Source organism: Clinocottus analis, unplaced genomic scaffold (genome assembly GCF_023055335.1).
Source record: "Clinocottus analis isolate CAN_PGR_092001 unplaced genomic scaffold, fCliAna1.0.p SCAF_4, whole genome shotgun sequence".
Taxonomy (NCBI): Eukaryota; Metazoa; Chordata; class Actinopteri; order Perciformes; family Cottidae; genus Clinocottus; species Clinocottus analis.
The window spans coordinates 17,990,548-18,013,121 of NW_027176153.1; the positions used below are offsets into that span (position 1 = coordinate 17,990,548).

The following is a 22,574-nucleotide window of genomic DNA, read 5'->3' on the forward strand; positions in this document are numbered from 1 at the left end:
AATATCTTTTCTATCCGCCATCACTGTCAGGAACATTGCCCAACACATTCAGCCTATGAGGAATGTGATGTGACGGCTCAAGGTATCGGTGGTGTTTATGATCAATAGTCAAACTGAAGGACAAGAGACGAGTGAAACCTCAGCTCAGCTGCGGGTAGATGTCTCCGGACTCTTTTATCTAGCGGCCCGTCGCGAGCTCTCGTTACAGCTGTTGGGCAGGTATTCATCCTTTTATGCTCTTGCTTTTAGATACGAGTCAGTCGCTTGTGACCGCTAGAACGAGGCTGCAACGGCGTCTAACGTTTCATGCAGAAGCCGTCTTTGAAAGCGCTCACCGGGCCGAGATAATAAGAGTCACGAGCTGCTTTTCATCCACGACTTGAGAGGCCGTCTGACTGTCTGAGACGAAGCTTTGGGAACTCGCGAGGATGAGTTCGATTCAAAAGGTCCTAAACATCATAATGTAACAATAAATATGAAGTAAAAAGTACACCAGTGGGGGGATGGGAGTAACCGAGAGACATCATGAGGTCATCAGAGGTGTTCAGGTTTAACCCTCTGGGGTCATTTTCTCCATTTTACATAATTTCTTAAATTCACCTTTTCAAATGATACAGACTCATGTGTTGCATATCAAAATGTGCAGAACAATCTCAGCTTTCTATACAATGAGACGGCATTGTCCTAAGGCACAAGTGTGAAGAGATAATATGGCCCTAAAGCGGAAAAATTGAAGCTCCATTTTTGAAATATGCAAATCTCTCCTGAAAACCTAACTTTACTCATGTGGACAAACTCTTTTTGCGCTTGACATTGGTTTACCAAAGGTCTTAGGTTCACAAAAGCAGTGAAACATATGAATAAAATGGTAGATAAATGTAAATAAATGGATAATACCAAATTCGGTATTATCATTTTTTGAGTAGAAATGTGTCTGTCACGACTGTCATCAGCGTGAGGAACTGAGATAAAATGGGTCTGGGGGATGACTTCACACTACAGATCAAGCTTCATGGGGTGTGTGCACATGAAAAATGAACATTACAACAGGTTTGATCAATATTAACTATATATTTGAGTCAAAGTGGTGTTGAAGCATGCGAGCTACTCACTTTGTGCACCTCCGAGTGTGCGTCTGCCAGATACCCGGTCAGAGAGTGGATCTCTCCGCTGCTCCCCTCGTCCAGGTCGCTGTCCTCGTCCTGCGTCGAGTCCCGCTTGTTGCCCAGGGTAACGCAGCAGGACGCGCTCTCCGTCTCCGTGACGCTGTCGTAGCGGTCCTCCTCGTCGATGGCGTCCTCGTTGGGGAACGCCTCCCCCTCCGCGGCGCAGGACGGGCTGTCGATGCCGCTGTCCCGGTTGGGAATCTTCCCGTTCTGCTCCGAGGAGTCCGTGTTGTCCGGGAGCTCGTGGGACGAGGAGGAGGAGCCCTCGTCCACGAGGCAACCCACGCCGTGCGCGACGTCGCAGTCGTCTAGCGGGGCGTCGTCCGAGCCGTCGATGTGCACGGAGGCCAGGCGGGAGAGCTCGGACGCCCCGTGAGTCCGTTCGGAGGCGCCGAGAGCAAGTTTGTCCGCGGCGGAGGAGGATAAGGAGGAGGAGGAGGAAGAAGAGTCGCCTGCAGCCTTCGCCGCCGCGGGGTCCGGGCCGCAGGAGGAAGTGACGTCAGACGCAGAGTCCATCCTCAGACACAAGTGCAGCTGGGACCGTGGGAGCACCCCCAGGATGGGAACCCTAGGGAGTAAAAACAGAAAAAAACACTATTACAGCTGCTTTAATAAAACAATTTTAAATAACGAGAGAATGCAAGACTTTTAGGTTACATTTCATCCTGAAGTGATGAAACCCAAGCAGACCACGTTCTCCTCGTGCATCGACTCATTCTGAACCATTACAGCGCAACGAAAAATGACTCCCGCGAGCCTTAACGCCTCACCTTGAATTCTCGAACCTCTCGATGAGCAGCCCCACCTTCTGGGCCTCTTTCTGCGGCTGCGCTCCCGACCCGGGAGGGACGAGGCCGGGCTTCGGTTTGGGCGGAGGAGGGGGGGCAGGCAGGGGCCGGGAGGGCGGCGGTGGGATCCTCTTGGGTTTCTTGTCTTGCCCGAGGGCGAGCAGGTGCGAAGGTTTAGGGGGCACTACAGACGCAGAGGTGCAGAGGAGGCAAGAACAGCGGAGCCAGAGAGAAGCGTTAGGCCGCGGACATTTACAGAAACCTTCAGGTAGCGCGACTCAATCCAAGTGAGAAAACCTCCATGGCTGAAGTCATGTGTCGTTTTCCTCGTAAAAAAAAACAAACAGACAAAACTCTCAAAAAAGGAACAAAACGCAGTCCAATGTAGAAACAGATAGCAGCGGTGCAGAGCGAGACCAACACTGAGACCAACACTGAGCTTCAGCTCGTCTGCCGACTTCCTTATTTCGGAACAGGATGCTGAGATGAGCGTGTGCGTAAGTCAGAGCGGTTGCAAAAACAAGAAGAAAAAAAAAGAAGCACAGACAGAGAAATGGCAGAGCCGTCTATAAAAAGCAAAGTGCGCTCCTGCACACTGCACGCTACACGCTGCAGGTTGCATGCTACAGGCTACAGGCTACAGGCTGCACACTACAGGCTACACGCTACAGTATTTTGTGTTCAGAAACCTAAGTGCCTGGCAGCAGGACATGTGACGATGTGAGACATTGTTAATTCGAGCACTTCCTCTGTGTCCGTCTGCGTCTCTGGTAGAAACAGAGAGGCTGAGCAGACTTTTTTTTTTTCTACTGAAGTTGTTCACGGGGTCCTTTTGTCTCAGTTACAAGCTTGAAGAGGTTTCGGACCTGCTAGCAAATTCTAACATGTCAATTTTGGGTTTGCGGATTTTTTTCATGGACATTTAAAAAAATTAATAAAGGAAATTATTAGTAAAATAATGAGGATGATCTTTCTTAATGATAACTAACTTTTTCAGTCCTGATACTGATTCCTGGACTTTTGATTATTTATTTTTTTGTAAAACAAAATATAGAAAATTTAAACATAAATATTGATTTCCTTAATTATTATCTACTTTTATTAAAATTATAAACTGTACAACAGCAACTTGGGAACAAAACCAGAACATAAGTTATATTACAAATTGACACGAGTCAGTATCGACCCAATTTCAATCCAGCCCAATCCAGCATCAGTGCATCTGTCATTGCTACATCGATCCTTTGAATAGTTGTGCAGTGCTTTGATATTTATTAAGGCTCAGACTGACGTGTGTTGCTCATATTTAGCGTTCTTCAAACGACCCGCTGACCCGCTGAGTGACACGAGGTCACACCGCTGGCCCGACTGCGTTACAGGAACCGTGTTTGTCGGAGCAGAATAAATGACACAAGCTCGGGCTTGATCTCGCTGCACCTTTTCAATTTATAACGGCGAGGTCAAAACGTGAGCCTGGAGGAAAAAAAGGATTTCACCTTGAGGTTTCTGTGCGGGTGGCGGTCTGGGCGAGGCGGAGGGCTGGGGCCGGGGTTTGACGGCGGGCCGGTCGTGACATTGTCTGGGAGTCGGCCCTTTCTTCGCCAGCCGTGGGGAACACAGGAAGTCCACCGATCCGCGCTGGTACTGCAGAGAGGAGGCAGGCAGGTCTGGAGGGGAAGAGACAACGATATCAGGTGATGAGATTCATCGCCGCTCGCGACGGAGGTCGGTGAACGACCTTGAGCCCGGCCAGTGTGCGTTTCAGGACAGAGAGCAGCGGGACCAGAGGATCTCTGCGGCATCGATCATGACACCGGGCCCGAGGCAGCAGACAGTGAGCCGCATATTGGTTTCTCTGATAGGCCCGTATCTGACCGGCTTCATCTAATCTTCTCTGGAAACAGAGTGACTGGGAGAGAGAGAGAGAGAGAGAGAGAGACTGATTGTGTCCTTTTGAAACCTGATTTTAGTTTGATCAGTCTGATTCATTCTCTCTTTTGAAGAACCTGGACTGTAAATACTTTTTTATAGACACAAAAGTAAAGTAAAAAGAGCAAAACTCAAGCACGAAGCTCATTTCTTCCAACTAAAAACATCTTCAACCTGCAATAACCGAGAATCCGGCCACTGGGATGCAGGAACGAGTGGTGATGACATCATCGTTATGAGAACAGTTGTTTCCAGCAGTCGATAGCGCTGAACCTCAGCTTGAGTGAAGTCACGTTGTATCTCTCTGGGTCTATTTTCAGCCGCTGTTGATTGACTCCAGCAGGGCGGCGCAGTCGGGATGGACTAAAAATAAACTGTTTATGGTCATAACGGAGCGCGTCAATGAAGAATCTCCGGACAACAATGGAGCTACTGTGTGTTCGCCACAAGAGGAAGAATCTAAACAAGCTGTCAGGCTTTGGCTGCTGCAGGCGGCTCGTGTTCGTCTTTCCTGCTGGAAGAAGTCGACCTAGTCCATTAGAAGACTTTAGCCCTAAATGTCCCTTTGAATCCAGAACTGTCCCTTTGAATCCAGAGAGACAAACGCAGGATGGAGTTTACAATATGGTCGCCTTGACCTGCAGATACACGTCCAGCCGAGGGGAAAGAAATCCAGCTTTTTGCAACAATAAATGCTCTGTGAGGGCTTGTGTGCGTGTCCGTTCGTGCACGAGCTCGAGACGCACACATTGTGGATGCAGCGGCGGATTTTGACACTTTTCTTTTAATCTGACGCGTCCGTCCTTTAGAAGCAAGTGACGTCGCCCGGTAGATTGTGTCCTTCCTCCAGGCCTCGTGGATTCGTTCTCGTCACCTCAACTCGCTCAACTGGATTACAGCCCCCTCCACCCCACCTCTCAAAATTGCAGCGGGCCCCCACAAGAGCCCCGACACGTCTAATTTGGTGTTTTCAGCCGTGCTGCAGGGCAGTGGAAGAGGAGAAATCAGTCAGTAATGAGTCCTGTTACGCTACCGGGCCCCATGTGGCACTGGCACACACACACACACACACACACACACACACACACACACACACACACGCCTTCCTACCATCTCTGCACCACTGCGGTATGAAAGCATGCAGGTGGAGGGGAAACATGAGGCTCGAAGACAAGTCTCAACTCAGAGATGGAGATGAAAATAACAACATGTGAAATTGTGTTTTCCACCACGGATGATCACAAATCCTCCACTCAGCAGGTTTTTATGGGCACTTGTCTGCCGGCTGTCCTTGAAGTCCTAACCAACAGCGAGATTACTGCGAGGCTCCTGCTAACACCATCTCCAAACCAGAGGACAGGGTTGAGTCAGGAAACGCTCCACTCAGGATCAAGTGCAAGACCGGGCCGGTAAAAAGCCAAGCGGCGGCCTGGTGGAGAACTCTGTGACCCCGAGACCGGTCGCTCCTGGGAAAAGCAAACAGCCGTGGAAGACGGAGACGTATACTCGCCGGTGCCTATGGAAACCTGGTGTAGCCATGGTTACCTGGGAGCAAAGTCACGCCCCCTTGTGTGAAACAACAAACAAAAACCTGACGACTCAGCGGAGAGCGGCGCTGACACTCGCAGGTTCTTTTCTTCATTAAAAAAATCCCAGAGAGGTGTCGGGTGGAGGCGACGGGAAATACGCAGCGAGGACCAAGAACAAGAACATTTGAATCTCTCTCATCAAGAGAAGGTAACCCGGTAAGTTAAAGCTCACGATAAAGCAGAGTGGAACAGAGTCAAGCAGTATAGTTACCGTATAGTCACCGAGCCTCCGGCCGCTCGGGTTCACATGTCCAAAGTCCAGAGAGCGAGTGAACGGAAAAATCCCACACGACCCAGTCAATACCCGACAAACCCTGCCCTCCCAGTGCGCGTGTGCAACCGGGACCAGACTGAGCTTTGTGGCAAAACACAACAGACACACACCTTAAAAAAGCCACTTCAAAGTCCCAAACACACGCACACACGCACACGCACGCACACACACACACAGCTAGCCATTTCCCGTTGTGTTTGAGAAGCTGCACCTGTCTGTTCACCTGCCAAACCTGATCCAAGTTCCTCCTCCCGGAGCCCAAGTGACGTGTGTGTGTGTGTGTGTGTGTGTGTGTGTGTGTGTGCGTGTGGGTGATCCCAGCAGGCTCTCAGGACCGGGCTGCAACATTAAGCTCACGAACGAGCCTCTAATTGATTTGGACTCTTAGGGAGGAGATTAATGTTGTAATTGTGTAATTTCTTTTAAAAAAGGAAGGCCTTTGTGAGAACACACACACACACACACACACACACACACACACACAGGAGAACGATGATCCGAGCTCATTACTTTCCCTCCACTCGGCTCCAGCTCCTAAGATACGGTTGAATGAAACAATTAGACAAGAATTACACATCGGGCGGCATCAGCGCCACTAATCCTGTCGTCATTTCGTCACCGAGCATCCCTGAAACCAGATAACCCTGGTAGCAAAGGACCCGTCTCACTCTCCCTGTTCGTGGCTGCAGTTTAAGTCGAAACGAAAAGCAAAGAACCAACAACGGTCGGGTCGAAAACCCGAAAGACCGCATTACAGCGAAAGTGTTCTGTACGGAGATATGCAGGCAAGTACTCGCAGGTATGTGAAGGAGACGTTTTGTGAATGATAGACACACGCTCACCTTCTCTTGTTGTGAATGAGTGAAAACAGGTTTCTGCTCAGAAATTCTGACTGAGCATAAAATGTTATAAGAGGACAAGCCAGCAGGGACTAATATGTACATGTGAAAGATGATATCACTCACCTTTAGTTGTGAAGTGGTCCAACCTGCTTGTGCCATGTTTTGTAACCACCGAATGAAAACAATCATCAGGATCCTGAATTTAACTTTCAGGCCTTTCCGAGAACAATATTATCTATTTTGGGAGGCTCTGATGGATGAAAAACACAAGAATGATTTTCCAGGACAACAAAAATACTTTCCAGGACTTCTGACCTTTTCCCTCATTTTCCATGTTTTTCCTTGACTGGAAAATTGGTCAACTGTTTCCCGGGTTTTTTGCGGGACGCATTGGGAACGCTGGAAAAGCACATCGTGACACTGTGACGCTGTCACAGGAGAGCCATCTGAGGGGTGTACCTCTAATGTCACCACCTAACAGCAGCTTCTCCCTCGTGGTACGAGCGCCAAATACTGCAACTGAGTTCCAGTGAAAATGTCTAAAACTAAAAAAATGTTCCAGTCCAACCTCGGGACCAATTGTGTTGAACTTGCCGTCATATCTTTCCATCTAGCACCCCAATAAACTTGCTAACATCAAATGACAAACACACTAAACCAAGATGGGGACTGTGATAACCGTTACAGCCTACATTAGGTTGTCACTGTGAGCATGCTAATGTTAGCGGTTAGCTCAGTGCAGCTACACGGAGGCTGCAATTTGCACAGGCTGCACAATATTTGATTTAAAAATCAGGATTTGATCAAAGAATAAAGTAAACAAGATATGAATAAAATATCAGCGCGGCCGTGTAAATGTTTGATATCCAGTCGTGCCGCACTATTAATATTAATTAAGATCGAGATTCGGGCTTCCCATATGAATGAACCGGATCGTCTGCGATATTGACTTTTTTAAATGAGCGCTGTGCTCACAGGAAGCTGTGCTGCTTCCCAAAGCAAACAGCCAGAGAGCAGAAGGGTTTCATCCAGACGCCGCTTGTGCAAAACTTCCCCCGAATGTTGCAAGTGAAAAAGTGCAACAAAAATAGTTTGTTCTTGAATAAACATAATGTCAATACTGAACAAGAGCAATTGTGTTTTTCATTTTGTCGAGCAGCCAATATTTCCTAACAACTTAGGAAATATTTAAACATTTTAAAACAAATGATTACAAAATATAACCTATTTCTTCATCAAAAAAAGGTACTAACCCATAATGTGCGTCATAGTTTACATAACTAAGCTAAGACGCCGCAGCTGTTGTGTAAAACCACATTCAGGAACAAAGTCTTCACCCGTCGTCTTTTCATTCTCTTTAAACTCACGAGAGACACGCAGACTCAAAACTGGAGCCGGCTGTCAGTCGCCGTCAACCCGGAGGCGACCCCCCTCAGAGTCATTTATTACCCATCATCCCTTGAGTACGATCCTCTCTGTCTAGGAGACGGATCACTCAGACTCAGCAGAGTCTCTCCACCAGTCAATCAGGTCTCCACCCCTCAAACCGACGGAGGCCGAGCTGACAGCCCCGCTGCCATCGCTTCAATCCCCGATTCCCCCGCCGAGACCGCGCTGAATCACAATGACATCCCTTTTTTCCTGCACGCATCAAACCTCATTATTCCTGTATCACCATTAAAATCCACTCAGCCTCTCTGTCTACATTATACCTGCTCTGCTCCTCTCATTCTGCATTATACCTGCTTTGATCCTCTCATTCTGCCTGCGGTTCGCTCTTGATAAACCGCATTGATCCGGTTTCTGCAGTCTGTGACCTCGGGGTCACAGACGGGCAGTCGTTTATCTGGTGGCTCTTTGATTTTGTAAAAAGGCCATCGGACCACGATCAACACTTAAAAACAGGCGTTGCTTGCTGTAGCGGGAACAGGAGGAGCCTTGAGGAAGAGAAAACTCTCCTTTAACCTCTTAAACCCGGCGTGACTCGATGCCGGTGTTTTACGAGATAAAGAAGACGAAGCACGCGGGGTGCAGGTGTACTCGTCCAACATTCAGAATCATTAGGGAGGAGGTAATCAGTTTGTATGGTATCTATGTAATCAAGAAGACTGGACAGTCCAACACACACTTGACCTTTGACCCAGGAGTCCGCTGGATGTTCCCCATGTGAAACAAGAAGTCAACATGGGTTTATTTTTCGTGAAAGTATCTTTTCCTAAACCTAACCAACTAGTTTTGTTGCCCAAACCTAACCGCGTTGCTTCCTGTGAAGACTCAAGGTTATTTTTTAAAAGACTGCATGTGCGTAACGAGCAGGAATTCACACATTGCTAGCTTTCAGTGGAGATGATGATGGAGGTCGACCGCCACCCGTCTCCCTCGTGTGCAGCGGTAGACAGCGAGAGCTCCGACCTTGATCTACTTTACAGTTATCACGCCAATGGTTGAGACGCTGAGCCAGAAGAGAAAACACCAATACTTGACGACACATTCTTGAAGCAAGCACATGGACGCGTCGCACCCAAGGACACTGAAACGGGAACAACGTGCTGCTAAAAACTTGAAGATTAAACAGCTTTGCTATTCATCCAATAGGAAATATTCTCTAAGCCAGTAGGGGACGCAAAACATGTCGAAAATATATTTTATTTAATACTTATATACCTGTAGTACACTTATGAGCCACATGGGGGAGCCTGATTTTTCATATTGTTCGGATAATTGTAGCCTAAATATAACGTTTAATCTTTTATGAAAGGGAAGCGTACATTCTGCTTGTTTTACAGATCAAAAGAATGAGATAAACCTGCACACTTTGCCTCAATGCATTAATTTGGCCTCATTTGTAAAGTATTTAACACGTGTATATGTTTTGAATAACACAAAGTTGTGGTTTATCAAACCTCTGTCTCTTCAAAAGGACTTGTGTACCTGTTCAAGATAACATAAGGTGAGGCGGAAATGGCAATAAAAATAGTCTCAAAGGTTCCTTTCCCTCTTCTCGTGATGTGTAGGCGCGGCCCATCGTGAATTGGGTCGTCGTCATTTGTAATTTTGTAATTTTTTTTTTTAAAAAGTAGACAAAAAAATACACAAAACAAGCTGTGATGCTGTGACAAAAATTCAACTGTTCAAGCCCACACTCTGAAAAACATGAGTTTGGTGGAGAATTACTTTAAGAGGATCAATCCAAACACACACACACACACACACACACACACACACACACAAACACACACGCACACACACACACACACAGGGAGAGGAAATACTGGTGTCAGTGCACCAACAGCTGCTCCAGGATCCGCAGGAGACTAGATTCTCAATCTCTGACAATCAGCACACACACACAGACACACACAGCTTTCTGATCACGGACAGCAGCATCTGCCCCCAGATTACATATCAATATTCCTCCATTTCTTATCACACTCCGTTATTATAACCAAACCTCCGTGAGTGGGCGGCGTTCTGTGGAGAGACTATTTGTTGTGTCGTTTGAGTGGCGGCTTAAGTTTCACTCGTATCATGGCCTCCCAGGGGCTGGAGGGGGGAGGGAGAGGAGATGGGAGGGGGTAAGTCATCTCGTTAGGTCCGTCCTCGTCCTCTAAATCAGGTCAGTGGGCACAGCGGGCTCACCGACAACTCTCCCACACTAAGTGGGAGGATTTCAGCAGCTCCCACAGATTAGGACCCTGCAACTTTGAAGGGGAGAGAGGGTGGTGGGGGGCTTGCAAGGTTTGGATCGAGGATGAGGAGGCACCAGATGGCTGGAAAGTGATGAAGAAAGTCACAGACCGCTTCTCACGAATATACAAACAGTAGGAAAATGGGTGATAAAGATCAAGAGCAGCAGAGTGGTTTCTCTAGAAAGTCTGAAGCGTGACAGCGATGAGTTGTGTTCCTGAAACACACAGCCGCCGAGGCTGTAAATACAGAGGGGAGAAAATAAGCCCGTCTGATTCCAGGTCCTGTAATGATACGCTGCGACCGCGGAGAAAAGCTCCACGCGAGCAAAAGACGGCCGAGTTAATGTCAGAGTGGAGACTAAAGGATTCTCCTTCACTGCGACCCAAATACAGCAAAAGAAGAGGCGACTGCCGTGGCAACAGCGCTGATCTATATTGCCGATATAGAAGGTAGGTCACGGGGCGCTGTGGCGCGCTGCGGGGATGACGTGTGCCTTTGTAGGTCAACCCCCGAAGTCGCACAGGGTCCCTCAGACAGTTTTGTGGGATTTTTCCGTTGGAATTGGATTATTGCAGAAAATAAACCCTGTGGCAAACACACGTTTATGATGCTTAGTTCAGCAAGACAACCCGGATTTGTTTTTTAAAAAACTGAGTCGGCGTGATGACGTTTAGCTACTTGTGAGAAACCATATTTTTTGTTACAATTTAAACTAAATACAACTTTAATTTTGTGTTGACTTTGGCGGTCCCTGTGGACAAAAGTGGTAGTGTTTTTCAAGCACCAGGGTCCTTTTAGAAAACGTCTCATTTTACTGCAGCAGGCGTGTGAGCAACGAGGAGACGCTCTGGAGGACGAGACGCGGTCACAAGCATTAACAACACCATCCTGGAAGAAGACAATCCTCCCTACGGATGCTCTAGTTTTCTTATGTAGGTCATAGAGGCATCAGTGATACGCTCAGACGTTTCAACCAGTACAACTTCCTTACAGTAACTGTAAGCTCGTGTTAACCACAGACCTTATTTCAGGCAACCAAAAGCCCAAGAACTTCGAGACAAGGGAAGCAGAAGTGCAAAGATAACGCTGACTCATGTTCTGGTCCTGCAGAACTCTATCATGAACATTAGCTTTCAGGAGAAGTTCTGACAAAAGCAGACTCATTAACGTCTTGACAAAGAAGTAAACAAGGAAACATCCTTCCTGTTGTCCTTTACAGATGGAAAATGGAAACACCACCCGGCATTTAGTCATAGCCAGTGAACGCAGCACATGCACGCAGGAGTGTTCACGGGTCAGAGAGCAGACGGGTGAAGTCTGACGCCGCCGACCTGAAACCTTTCTACAGTGTGACTCGAGGCCATTTAGTTCAGCTGGCCAGTGAAGAACACGCAGAATTTACCGAAAGTAACACAAATGACGTCAGGACACGACGGGGGGCATGATTACAAGTTCATCATCCTCATCACCATCAGGCACGTGACTTACCAGTGGCTTCTCTAATTCACAGCCTCCCCTCACAAACCACAAACGCTTCAAGAAGGACTTTTTATGAGGCCAAGTGCAAAGAAGTGAGCCTCTGTTTGTCTGGATGCTGCAGCGCAGCCGCCCAGAGCGTTACTGTAAAGGAAAGCTGCCACGGATCGGCAATTAGGGCAACACACACACACACACACAAACACACACACAGGAGAACAAGGGGGCGGGGGGTTACAGACCTGCCTGTGGAGATGACTGCCCAACTGTCCCAGAAACTACTGAAGCCTACTGCAGCGAGCTCTCAATGGTGGCTTTCACAGCACGACCATGAAAAAACCCAAACGGACGTTTATGCACGACAATCAGGCCGAAGCTGGACTGGAGGGAGCGGCCATCTTTCCTCTCAGTTCACTAAACACTAGCACACCTCCACTGGCGCAAGGGAGTTTTCTAACCACTGGTGCTGGAAAATACAAAATAATAAAATACTCCAGCTCTTTCCATCCCCACTGGCGGGACAAACACAGGTTTGCTCCGTGAGTCATCGTGAAAATAGCATTTTTAAAAACAAATTTCAATCATTGCCTGTCCCGAGAAGGCCATATTGTGATTGTGATTACGCTGTGTAATCTTCTAGATCAGGATAGAGCGCTCTTTACACCGACGTGTGAACGCATTGATTATTGTTTTTACCAGATATCGATCGGTGGGATCAACTCGTCATCGAGGTGGACAAAAGGCGCGTCCGTGTGGTTGACAACATGGATTGCTGAGTGAATGATGAGTCGGGAGCATTGAAGGATGTCGGGATACACACACATACACACACACACACACACACACACACACACACACACACACGTGCGCCATCACCCCTGTGGTTGTTTGACTGTATAGAAAACACATCTTCCATACAGGCCGCCACCGCTACACCGCTCTGCTAGCGTTTTACTGCATTCACTTCACCCCAAAATAATAAAAGCAGGGAGAACATTTCACAGCCAATCAAATCACACCGCTCGTGGCCACAATTACACCTCTGGAGGAGCCGTTTCCCGCCAGAAGGACTGAGGGAAGTGGTGGAAGCAGAGCACATCCACCGAATGGAGTGTTATGGGCATGTTTTATTTCGGGGGGAAAATATTTCTATAAGGAGGAAATGGGAACATTTAAGTAAAAAGACACGCACGCACGCACACACACAGCGAAAGAGGTATTATGTAAACAAATACAAATGTTTATCTCTACGCCGATGATGCTTTTGCTTAGTTAGATTACAGTTAGATTTTATTGTTTACGTGTAAAAACGTGGAGGAAGTTTATCAGTGGAAGAAGTCTTCAGTTGTATTATTAAATATTTTGGTTTCTTTCTCAACGGACTCGTATTAATTTATATATACTTTTGAGTGGATTTTGAGTTGAAAATCAACAGTTTCCTGCCCTGAAAGTGAAGCGTGATAGATAAAGCACATATAACTTATCATCACAAATTCCATTATGTTGTATTGTTAGCGTGTTGTGTAGCAACACGTTACCGGATCACATACGACACCATCACCTTGAGGCCAAAATGCTCCTGTGGCCGAACAAAACCGCTGGCTAGTAAAGCAAAGAAGTCCTGAATCATGGAAACATGTAATAATAATAACTAATTATAAATGGTTGGAGAGAAAAAAAACCTCAACTTGGTGTCCTTCTTGTTTCAGCACCACTTCCTCTTTTCCTCACACCGCATTCACTTCACAAAACGTCATCCAACAGCGTTGTCACATCCCTTGGCCTCCTGGCTCACTCTGCAGGTGAGGAGAGGAAGCATCCGGTCGGGGCAGGAGGATGCCGGCATGCGGAGCAGCGGGCGTGCCCACGAGGCCGCCGAACCCCCCACCCCCCTCCACCCTCCACCCTGGGCCTCTGCCCAGTCCGGCTGCTGTAATCCAGAATGAGTCGATGTAAAGGGTCGGGTGAGGAGGCTCCGCCCCCCTCTGCACCCCCCCTCCCTCCGCTGGCCTCCGACCAACACACACACACAGAGACAGAAAGGTCACTGTGCACTCAACACCGAGGCGTCTTCTTGACGTCAGAATGTGTGTGTTTTATTCTTTTTGAAATGCCACTTGGCTCCTGAAACGGCAGCATCAGCAAATGGGAGAGAGGTGGAGGTTAGAGGTCTCTCTCTCTCTCTCTCTCTCTCTCTCTCTCGCTCTCTCTCGCTCTCTCTCAAGCAGCTCCTGACAGTTTGTCCAAACTTCCCGAAACAAAGTGTTTGACACTCGTTCGCCCCGCTGCACTCTCTCCGGTGAGTCACCGCACTGTGAAAGCTGAGTCGGAGCCTCGGACGGAAACCTACAATCACTGAGAGCCTTTCTCAAGACGAGGTCTGTGGAGCGACGAATTAGTGAAGACACGAGAGGAGGAAGCCAACACGTCCAGAGAAACACACACACTTACACACACATCACTGTACAAGGAGCAGCCTGTTATAGAAGCCAGGTGTATACGCTAGACAGACTCATAAAGGCTCCTATTTCCTCTCTAATGGTTCCAGTATTTCCCATTACAGCACCGCACCGCGGCGCTCTGGGCCACACGGTGAACCACACAGGAGACAGCCGGACGGCCTCCAACACTGACTCACACGGAGGAAGCTGCTCTCGCCGCTCAGACAGCAGAGACGCCGCGCTGCATGCACTGACCTTAGTACAGCCGAGGGGATTAAATACAACTGTTACAATAATATTAATCCAACCGACCGCCGACAGCCATTCACAGATAACAGATTTTCTCCTTTGGGAATAAATAAATATCCAGTCGCTAGAATCCATTAGGTACTTCATGCTTTAACAGAATCAGTAATCTCTTTTTAATCACTTCTTTAAACCTATTTCTACAGACTGACTTTTATGTGATGTCATCGCTTCACTGCTTTGTTTTACTGTTGATTTTATTAAATTATTTGATTTATTTAGTTTGCTTTGCTTCCTGTTGGTTTATTGTCTGTCAAAGAGCTTTTGTAAACCTTTTAAAAAGGTGCTGCATACACATGAAGACGTTAATAACATGTCAGAATAAAGGTGAAATAGCCACATCTAAAGCATTTGTTTACTTATAACCAAACTGATGAATAGATTATCTAAATAGTTTGCAATTCATCAGCTTTTTGTCTTTGCTTTTTCTCCTCCATTTGTCTTTGCTTTTTCTCCTCCATTATGAGGACTTTCACATTAGTTAATGCTAACTTTAAGTAAGCTAATGTTAAGTTAGCCAATGTTAAGTAAGCTAATGGTAAGTAAGCTAACGTCAAGTAACGGTATCGTTAATTAAGCTAATGTTAATTAAGCTAACGTTAAGTAAGATAACGTTAAGTAACGGTAACGTTAAGTAATGGTAACGTTAAGTAAGCTAACGTTACATAAATACATTACACTAGTCGCCACTTGTGTAGCTAAACTCAGTTTAAACTCTACCCGTTCAGACTTTATCAAAAAAAATCTCCACGTCCTTAGTCACCTTTTAATAGACCGTACCTTTTTAAAATAAGGTACGGCAGAGTTTACAGGAAATTACAAAGTAAAAGCCAAACGTTACACACATATGTGATGAAGTCATGACACTTCCACTGCCGGCTTCAGAACTGGCAGCCATATCATCTTCCACGTGTCCGCTGGCTGAAACATAACCCCGAGTTTGATTTCCATAGATAAGCTGCGGCCCTGCAGAAAACCGGCTTCGCCCGCAGCGGGCAGGGCCGCCCACCTGTCACCTGTCTACCTGTTACCTGCAGCAGATTGTCTCTCAAGGGGGTCTGAAGGTCGGGGGAGGAATTATCCATGAGGGCTCAATTACAGGGCTGTTTTTTCTTTAAATCATTGCTGCTGCTTCAACACCAGCGATCCTCCAGGGTTGTGTAGGAAGAGTGGTTCCTCTTCCTCCCTCGGGGGGATGCGACCCAGTAATGCTGCATTTGCTGCACAATTCATACATTTTCTAAAGCGCTGCTAAGCCCCAGTTTGCTTGATACAACTACTCGTAAATGCTATAAAACATGCATCATCTGTTTCTCTCCCGTTTGCCCTTCTGTTTCTGCTACTGAAAAAAAAAAACAGCAGTCAAGCTTTGTGAACAAAAGAAATCACTAAGAACAGCTCTGTGTCCTGAAATTGACCATTTATGGTCGTTCCCCAGTTACTGAGAGCGACTCCATGTGTGCTCAGGTACAGACTTTTTCCACTTTACGAGGAGACATTAAAGTCCTCCCCTGAAGTTTCCCCGTTAGCCGGCGTGCACGGATGCACGCAAACAAGCACGCAGGGTAAAAACACGTGCACTGCCACTTTGCCCTGCAGCAGGGCTTCATTAAATATCTTGTTACTGGTCTCTGGAAGCCTCCCTCGTCCTCTCCGGAGCAGTAGGGCACCACTACAAAGACAGCGCAGCCTTTTACACCCAAACCGTGGGAGCTTCTGAAGTGAGTGTGTTTCTTATTGACGGCCTCTCCTCCTGAAGGACGGCTCATTAAAAGATGTCAGATATTACTCATGACTCTACGGGAAAGGGAAGTGCTGTTTGTGAACGTGTGTTTGCATGACATCTTTTCTTTCCCCCCTTTTCCTCTCGTCCTCTCTCCCTCTCTTCCTCTCTTTGGCGTCTCTTCAACAAAAGACAACACACACGCTTCACTGGAGACGAGAGAGTTCCTAACACTCTCCGACTGCCTGCGCCGACCAAATGGAGAATTACAACAACAAAAAGAAAAAGGGGCACCCATGCGTGGACACACGGAGACGCCACAATACACACACATACACACACACTCACACGCTATACTGGAAAAGCAACACACTCTCGTGCTCTTACTGTCCGGCCCAAAGAATGTAAGCGAAGGTTCAAACTGAAAACTTGGGAGACTGGGAGATGAGACTCACAAAACACACACACTCACACTCCCACACAAAATGGTTGAGACAGTGGCTTCTGAACCATCGTGACCTTGTTGAATCCCACAATTAGTGTGCCAACAGCACAGGAAATGCCATCGTCAGCTCCAAGGGGAGGAAGACCCCGGGTGTGAAGAGGAAGTTGTGGGTGTAATTAGTAGTTAATCGGGGTGACTGTTAAACATGGTATCTGCATGTACGCTCATGTGTGTGCGTGCGTGTGTGTGTGTTTCTATTTGCATTTGGCTTAGTCAGCAATGGGGCACCTCCCACCTCTTGATCCAACAAGAGGAATGAAAGGAAAACCACCAGCACTCCTTTGATGAGTTCATGTGTGCAGTGTAGTTGGACAAAATACTGGAAACGCTTGAAGGAAAAGACTTAGAGGAAGTGTACGGAGCCGTCGTCTAAAGTTCAACGTCTCTACCGTATCCGCTTCAGACCCGACCCTGAGTTAAATACTTGTGGACGCTGCTAGAGAAAGACATCTTTCCCCTTTTTCGTCTTTCTGTAGAAGTAAACCTGTCCAGACGCAAGTAGGAAAAAAGGGTGAAACATGACTCACTGCGTTTTCCACTGCCCAGGGGTTCTGCCTTTCACACGAGGTTACTGTGTGTGTGTGTGTGTGTGTGTGTGTGTGTGTGTGTGTGTCGGCCTTGAGCCTTGAGCAGAGGCGGTTTCTACATGGCAGCCTTCCCATAAATACCAGCTTATGGTGTTTATGGTTTGACTGACGGATCGCAACGGACTGAGACTGCACGTGTCACAGAGGTGCGGATTCAGACCACCGTTCTTCTTCTTGTCTGTTCACCTTTATAGCAAATTAAATCAGTAATTTCAGCACCAACGTGCTTTGACTGGTACGGCGAATACGTACTTGTTCAGTTAAAGGTACAGTTCACCCCAAAAATCAAGCATAAGTATTTTTTTTTCCTCTTTCCTGTCGTGCTTTTTCTCCAATAATCCAGATTGTTTTGGTGTGAGTCGCCGTGTGTCGGTAGAGACGTCTTCCTCAAATGGGATGAGACCAAATGGCGCAAAGCTGCAAAGTGAGTCAACGTCTCTTTGCAGAAATCATGACCCCGGTGACTCAAAATAACCCACAGACCTTGTTGTGAGCGGTTTCATGAAGGAACAGCTATCTCTAAAACGAGGATACTCACACCTAAACAATCTAGATTCAATACGTAGCACTACAGCCAGGATGATGAATATGTATTTTAGGGATGCACTGTCCCTTTAAGAATATTACAACTCGTCTGTTTTGCTTTTTTTTCTCCCTCAATCTGTACTGTGGTTTTGTTCTCAGTCCTTCTTCATGTGGTGTTTCTGTGATTTTGTCCTGTGGTTACGTAAAATGACCCCGCTTCAAGGACAGCGGCTACCCGGCACCGGCTCGGATGTTTCTAAAAAGGTCACACTTTAATTACACTTTGAGTAAATCCATCTAATGGGGCACGATGATGTTGATATACGAGAAGCCTGTTTTCTACTCTAATACTCTGCCGCCAATCTAAGAGGATCAGACCTTTTGCTCTGACGCAAAAGCCCGGAACGATCCGTACGGCACCGACGCCGGGCCGCATTGATCTGGGTCAAAAGGTCGTTGATTAGAGTCTCGCAGTCTCTGAGGCGAAGCCACGGTGTCTGCCACACACACACACACACACACACAGCTGCTGCCGGTCGCCATGGAAACACTGGAGACTCCCCTCGTCAGCTAAATTATAGTGTGCCAGAAAAAAATCCAAAGAAGAAAAAAATAAATCCAAAGAGGGAGCGAATACAAAACACTACAAATACCAGCGCTGGATGTCTGACAGAGATACAGAGAGACGTGGACCTTAAACCTTCTTTGGAGCCATGCGGTCGTGCGATGACATCACTGAGCTCTCAGTGGCCGTCGTCACATTAAGCTCCTTTTGGTGAGCAAGTATCGACTTAAGAGTTGTTACGATGGAAGGGAAGCAGTGGGCGGTAGGACAGTAGGAGAGAGGAGGGGGGGGGGGCAACGAAGTGAAAAAAACATTGGCACCGTTCTCCGCTCACTACATTACTCACATCGCTTCCTCGAGGAGCCAGAGGGCTCTCAGCTCTCACTCCCAATCACTCGCTGTGGCGTGGATGAAAGAGAACCAAACAAGACTCGAACCGAAACACACGTACGCCTTCACACACACACACACACACACACACACACACACAATACAACATCCAAGAATCACAGGCGGCAGAGAATTGCCCCCGATGCACGTTCTCCATAAAACATGCAGACCGGCATGTATATTTCAGAAGGCAGTGAGGAGAATTAGCCCACATTCATGCAGCAGACAGCTGCAAGCCCACCCAAACAAAACCCAGACAGGTTTGGGGATCGGACGACAACACATGCATTTAGTAGAGCAAGCAGCACCTGCCACACACACAGACACACACACAGGAATACATGCACACAGGCAAGAAAAGGAGGAACATTATCTTTCAAGGGTGCACGTTCACAGCCTCGATAACACTGCGACTCAGAGGCGAGGAAGCCATTAGTTTACTCACCGGCTGAACTCAGTCTGCCATCTGCCTTCCGTGTTCTCTGTTCTCTGTTCTCTGTTCTCAGTTCTCTGTCTGAAACCTGCGTAGATCCGTTCGTCTCTCGCTGAACACGAACACATTTAGAACATAAAAAAAAGCAGCAGGAGCCGGCTGTGTGAGGATGTTTTCAGTTCTCTCTCCGGGAGACGGCACGCCGCTGCTGTTCCCTCATCGACTCTCTAACCACCACCACCACGCTGCCTCTCTCCTCCTCCTCCTCCTCTCCCTTCCTCCTCCTCTTCCTCCTCCTCCTCCCTTCACCCTCTACAAACGCAGTGTCGCTGCCCCCAGAAAGAAGAAGCAGAAGAAGAAAAAGGGGGCTTCTCCCGTCCTGCGCTCTCCCCGTCCTGATCCCCGCTACCATTCAGAGCAGCGGACTGAACAATGCCGCCGCCGCCGCCGCTCTGAAAGAAACCCGGGAATAATGCTGCCCAACTGTCACCATGGAAACTAATGACGGGTCGCTAGGAGGGAGGGAGGAGGGGAGGGAAAGAGGGAGAGTAAAGAGTGGAGAGAGGGGGGGAAGTGGCTGAATGAAAGATGGGGGAAGTGTGTGTAAGTATCAGTGGGTGTGCCTGCACAGTTGTTGCATGTGTGTGTGTGTGCGTGCGTGCATGTGTGTGTAAGAGAGGATGTGAGCGAACTGGAAAGGAGGAAATTCTTTGCAAACTAATTATCCTCGTTATCTATTATTAATTGATTAGCGTATCAAAATGAGTAAACATTTCCTTCAAATGGAGTCAACGACCCAATTTACAATTAATGGATTAACAATGATGCAAAAAAACACTTAAGAGGCAGAAAATGTTGACGTTTAAGAGGCTGACAGTCACAAAGGTAAGCTTTGTTTTTTTAAAAATCTATTTTTCATTAAAAAACATTTAATTTTGTATTGTTTAGTTTGCTTTTTGACTGTTTTAATACTTTAATGAATCACACAACTGTTTGTAAATTAGTAAGTTGAATCGCCTTGTTGTTGAAATGTACACAAATAAACTTACCATCAAATATTTCACCACCAACCAACTTGAAAACTACTTTATTGTTCTTATTGATGCGCGTATAAAACAAAAAGAAGCAAATCCAAACCAACAATTGTTGTTCAAGAAGGGATAATCAGAATTACCACATTTGTTCTTGGAAATAAAATAGTTTGTGTCCCTGACGTGTAAATAATGAATGCGTCTCTGCCGCTTCCCCCCACAGACATGTGGACCACTAAAGCAGCCGGGATGACGCGCCCAAGCTGCTCCGACCCGCTTCATATGCACATATAATTATAACACCCTCTCTCGCTCTCTCTCTCTCTCCATATCCCCCACCTCTTCCCACTCAATAGCTGTGGAGTGACACCGGCTTGAAAGACGGGGTGACGTTGCCCGACACCGGCTCTGAACCCGCAGACGGATGCCAACGATAACCATGGAAACACTGCTGGAATATCCCCTCAGCTCCTGAGCGATAACAGGGCTCTGAAGCCGGGTGGAGGAGAGGAGCGGAAGAGATGGAGGTGGAGGAGGAGGAGGAGGGGGTTAAAGAGTGGGCGGATTTAGATTCAGGAAGAAACGCAGGAGCTTTAGAAAAAGAATTGCATTAAAAAGGGGCCTCGATTGATCCTCTTGTCCCCCATCGAAGACATCCAGCTCTGACAGCTTGTTACAGGCCGCCGCGCGGTGACGGGAGAACAGGAGGAGAAGGAGAAGAAGAAGGAGAAGGAGGAGAAGAAGAAGAAGAAGAAGAAGAAGAAGAAGAGGAGCCTGGCCGTTGTGGGCTATCTAATGAGGCGTGGTGCCCCCTCTTCACACCAAAGGAGGAATGTGAGGGTGGGGAGGAATGTTGAACCTCTTGGCATCTTGTTGTAGCTCGACGCTCAAAGAATACAGCTTTGAAAAATACATTAAAAATGATTCAGCCGGAAGACTTTGATTTCATGCGTTGTAGCCGGATTAGAGTTCACTGACGGGGACGAGAGACCTTCTGTTACCTTTACCACTCTCACTCATTACAATGAACTCTCTCCATCTGTCCCCCTGGATGAAACTGTGTGTGTGTGTGTGTGTGTGTGTGTGTGTGTGTGATTGTGTCACGTCACACACACGCTGCAATATTGACGACTAACAGTCTAAATATTCCTCGCTCTGCTGACCTGAGGAGGACATCTGTCACACATCTGCACGACGGGATCACACACACACACACACACAGACGCACACACACACAACGAAGGTCAGACAATGAGACACAAATCTTATGCAGATGCTCCCCGTTGCACCTAATTTGAAACCAGAAATTGGAGCCTGTGATTCTAAAGTGCATCAAACAATCGAATACAAAGCCGTAAAGCCACAACGCCAATAATAATAATAATAATAATGATCAATAATAATAATAATCAATAACATGCAAAACGTCCAACAGCCTTCTCATGGTCTGGACCTGGAGGACTCGGCCCAGAACTCTGTAATAATTAATCACTTTTCAATAACTCAGATGAACCGGTTGCTGATGCCCGTGTGGCTCGGCGGCGGCGCCCCCTGGGGGTGAAGAGAGGACGCCGGCCATGGGGCTGTTGTCATGGAGACACATTCCTCAGCGTGTCGACCCGACTCCGGGACGAAAAAACAACACAGGAGGGGATGCAGATGAATAATTACACACACGCACACACACACACACACACACACACACACACACAGACGCTCGAGCTGTGAAATGAATAACTTCTCCGTTGGCTCTGCGGGTCCTTGGGAGCCAGCGAGACATCCTGACAGACGACAGAGGTCGAGGAAGGACGCAGCCGGAGTCTTCCTCTGTCGCTCTTTAATGAATAAATATGCTCTGCTGAGCCGTGAATGAAGACGTGTGATCTTATGTGTTATGTGTTCATTGGTTCGTCTCTTTTGTCCTTGAATTTAAGAAAATAAAGTTCATTCTACGGCTGAAGCTGCTGAAACATTGACCCGACAGCTTTAAACACAGGGAGAAAATCAAAGAGATGTTTTAAATTAGTCCAAATAGCCGGCTGCCATCCTCCTCTCTCAGGAGTAGACGCCTCTCTTTAAAGAAGAAGTCATTAATATTTCACCCAGAAGAGAATCTTTTAATTCATTATTAATATTTCACCCATATCTGCAGGAGAGACATCTGAATTACAAAGAGTAAGAGTCTCGCTCCATCCACGTGTACGTCTACCGCGCAGAGCCAGCAGGGGAAGATCAACCACAGATGAGACGCTTTGAGACAACAACGCTCGCCACAGTCAAGAGCTGAAGAAGATCCTCAAAGGAAAATTATTCT

At 47.3% G+C, this 22,574-nt stretch overlaps 1 protein-coding gene across 2 annotated transcripts in view; it reads right to left on the reverse strand.

Annotated features, from left to right (window-relative positions):
* The window catches only part of fgd (faciogenital dysplasia), a 48,783-nt gene that overhangs the window by 13,313 nt on the left and 12,896 nt on the right, over positions 1 to 22,574 (reverse strand). For both annotated transcript variants that reach the window (XM_068598038.1, XM_068598037.1), the window contains exons 2-4: positions 3,451 to 3,621; positions 1,937 to 2,138; positions 1,113 to 1,734 (exon numbers count right to left, since the gene is read on the reverse strand). In XM_068598038.1, coding sequence (XP_068454139.1) covers positions 1,113 to 1,734; positions 1,937 to 2,138; positions 3,451 to 3,621 — 995 coding nt within the window. The remainder of the gene's footprint in view (positions 1 to 1,112; positions 1,735 to 1,936; positions 2,139 to 3,450; positions 3,622 to 22,574) is intronic.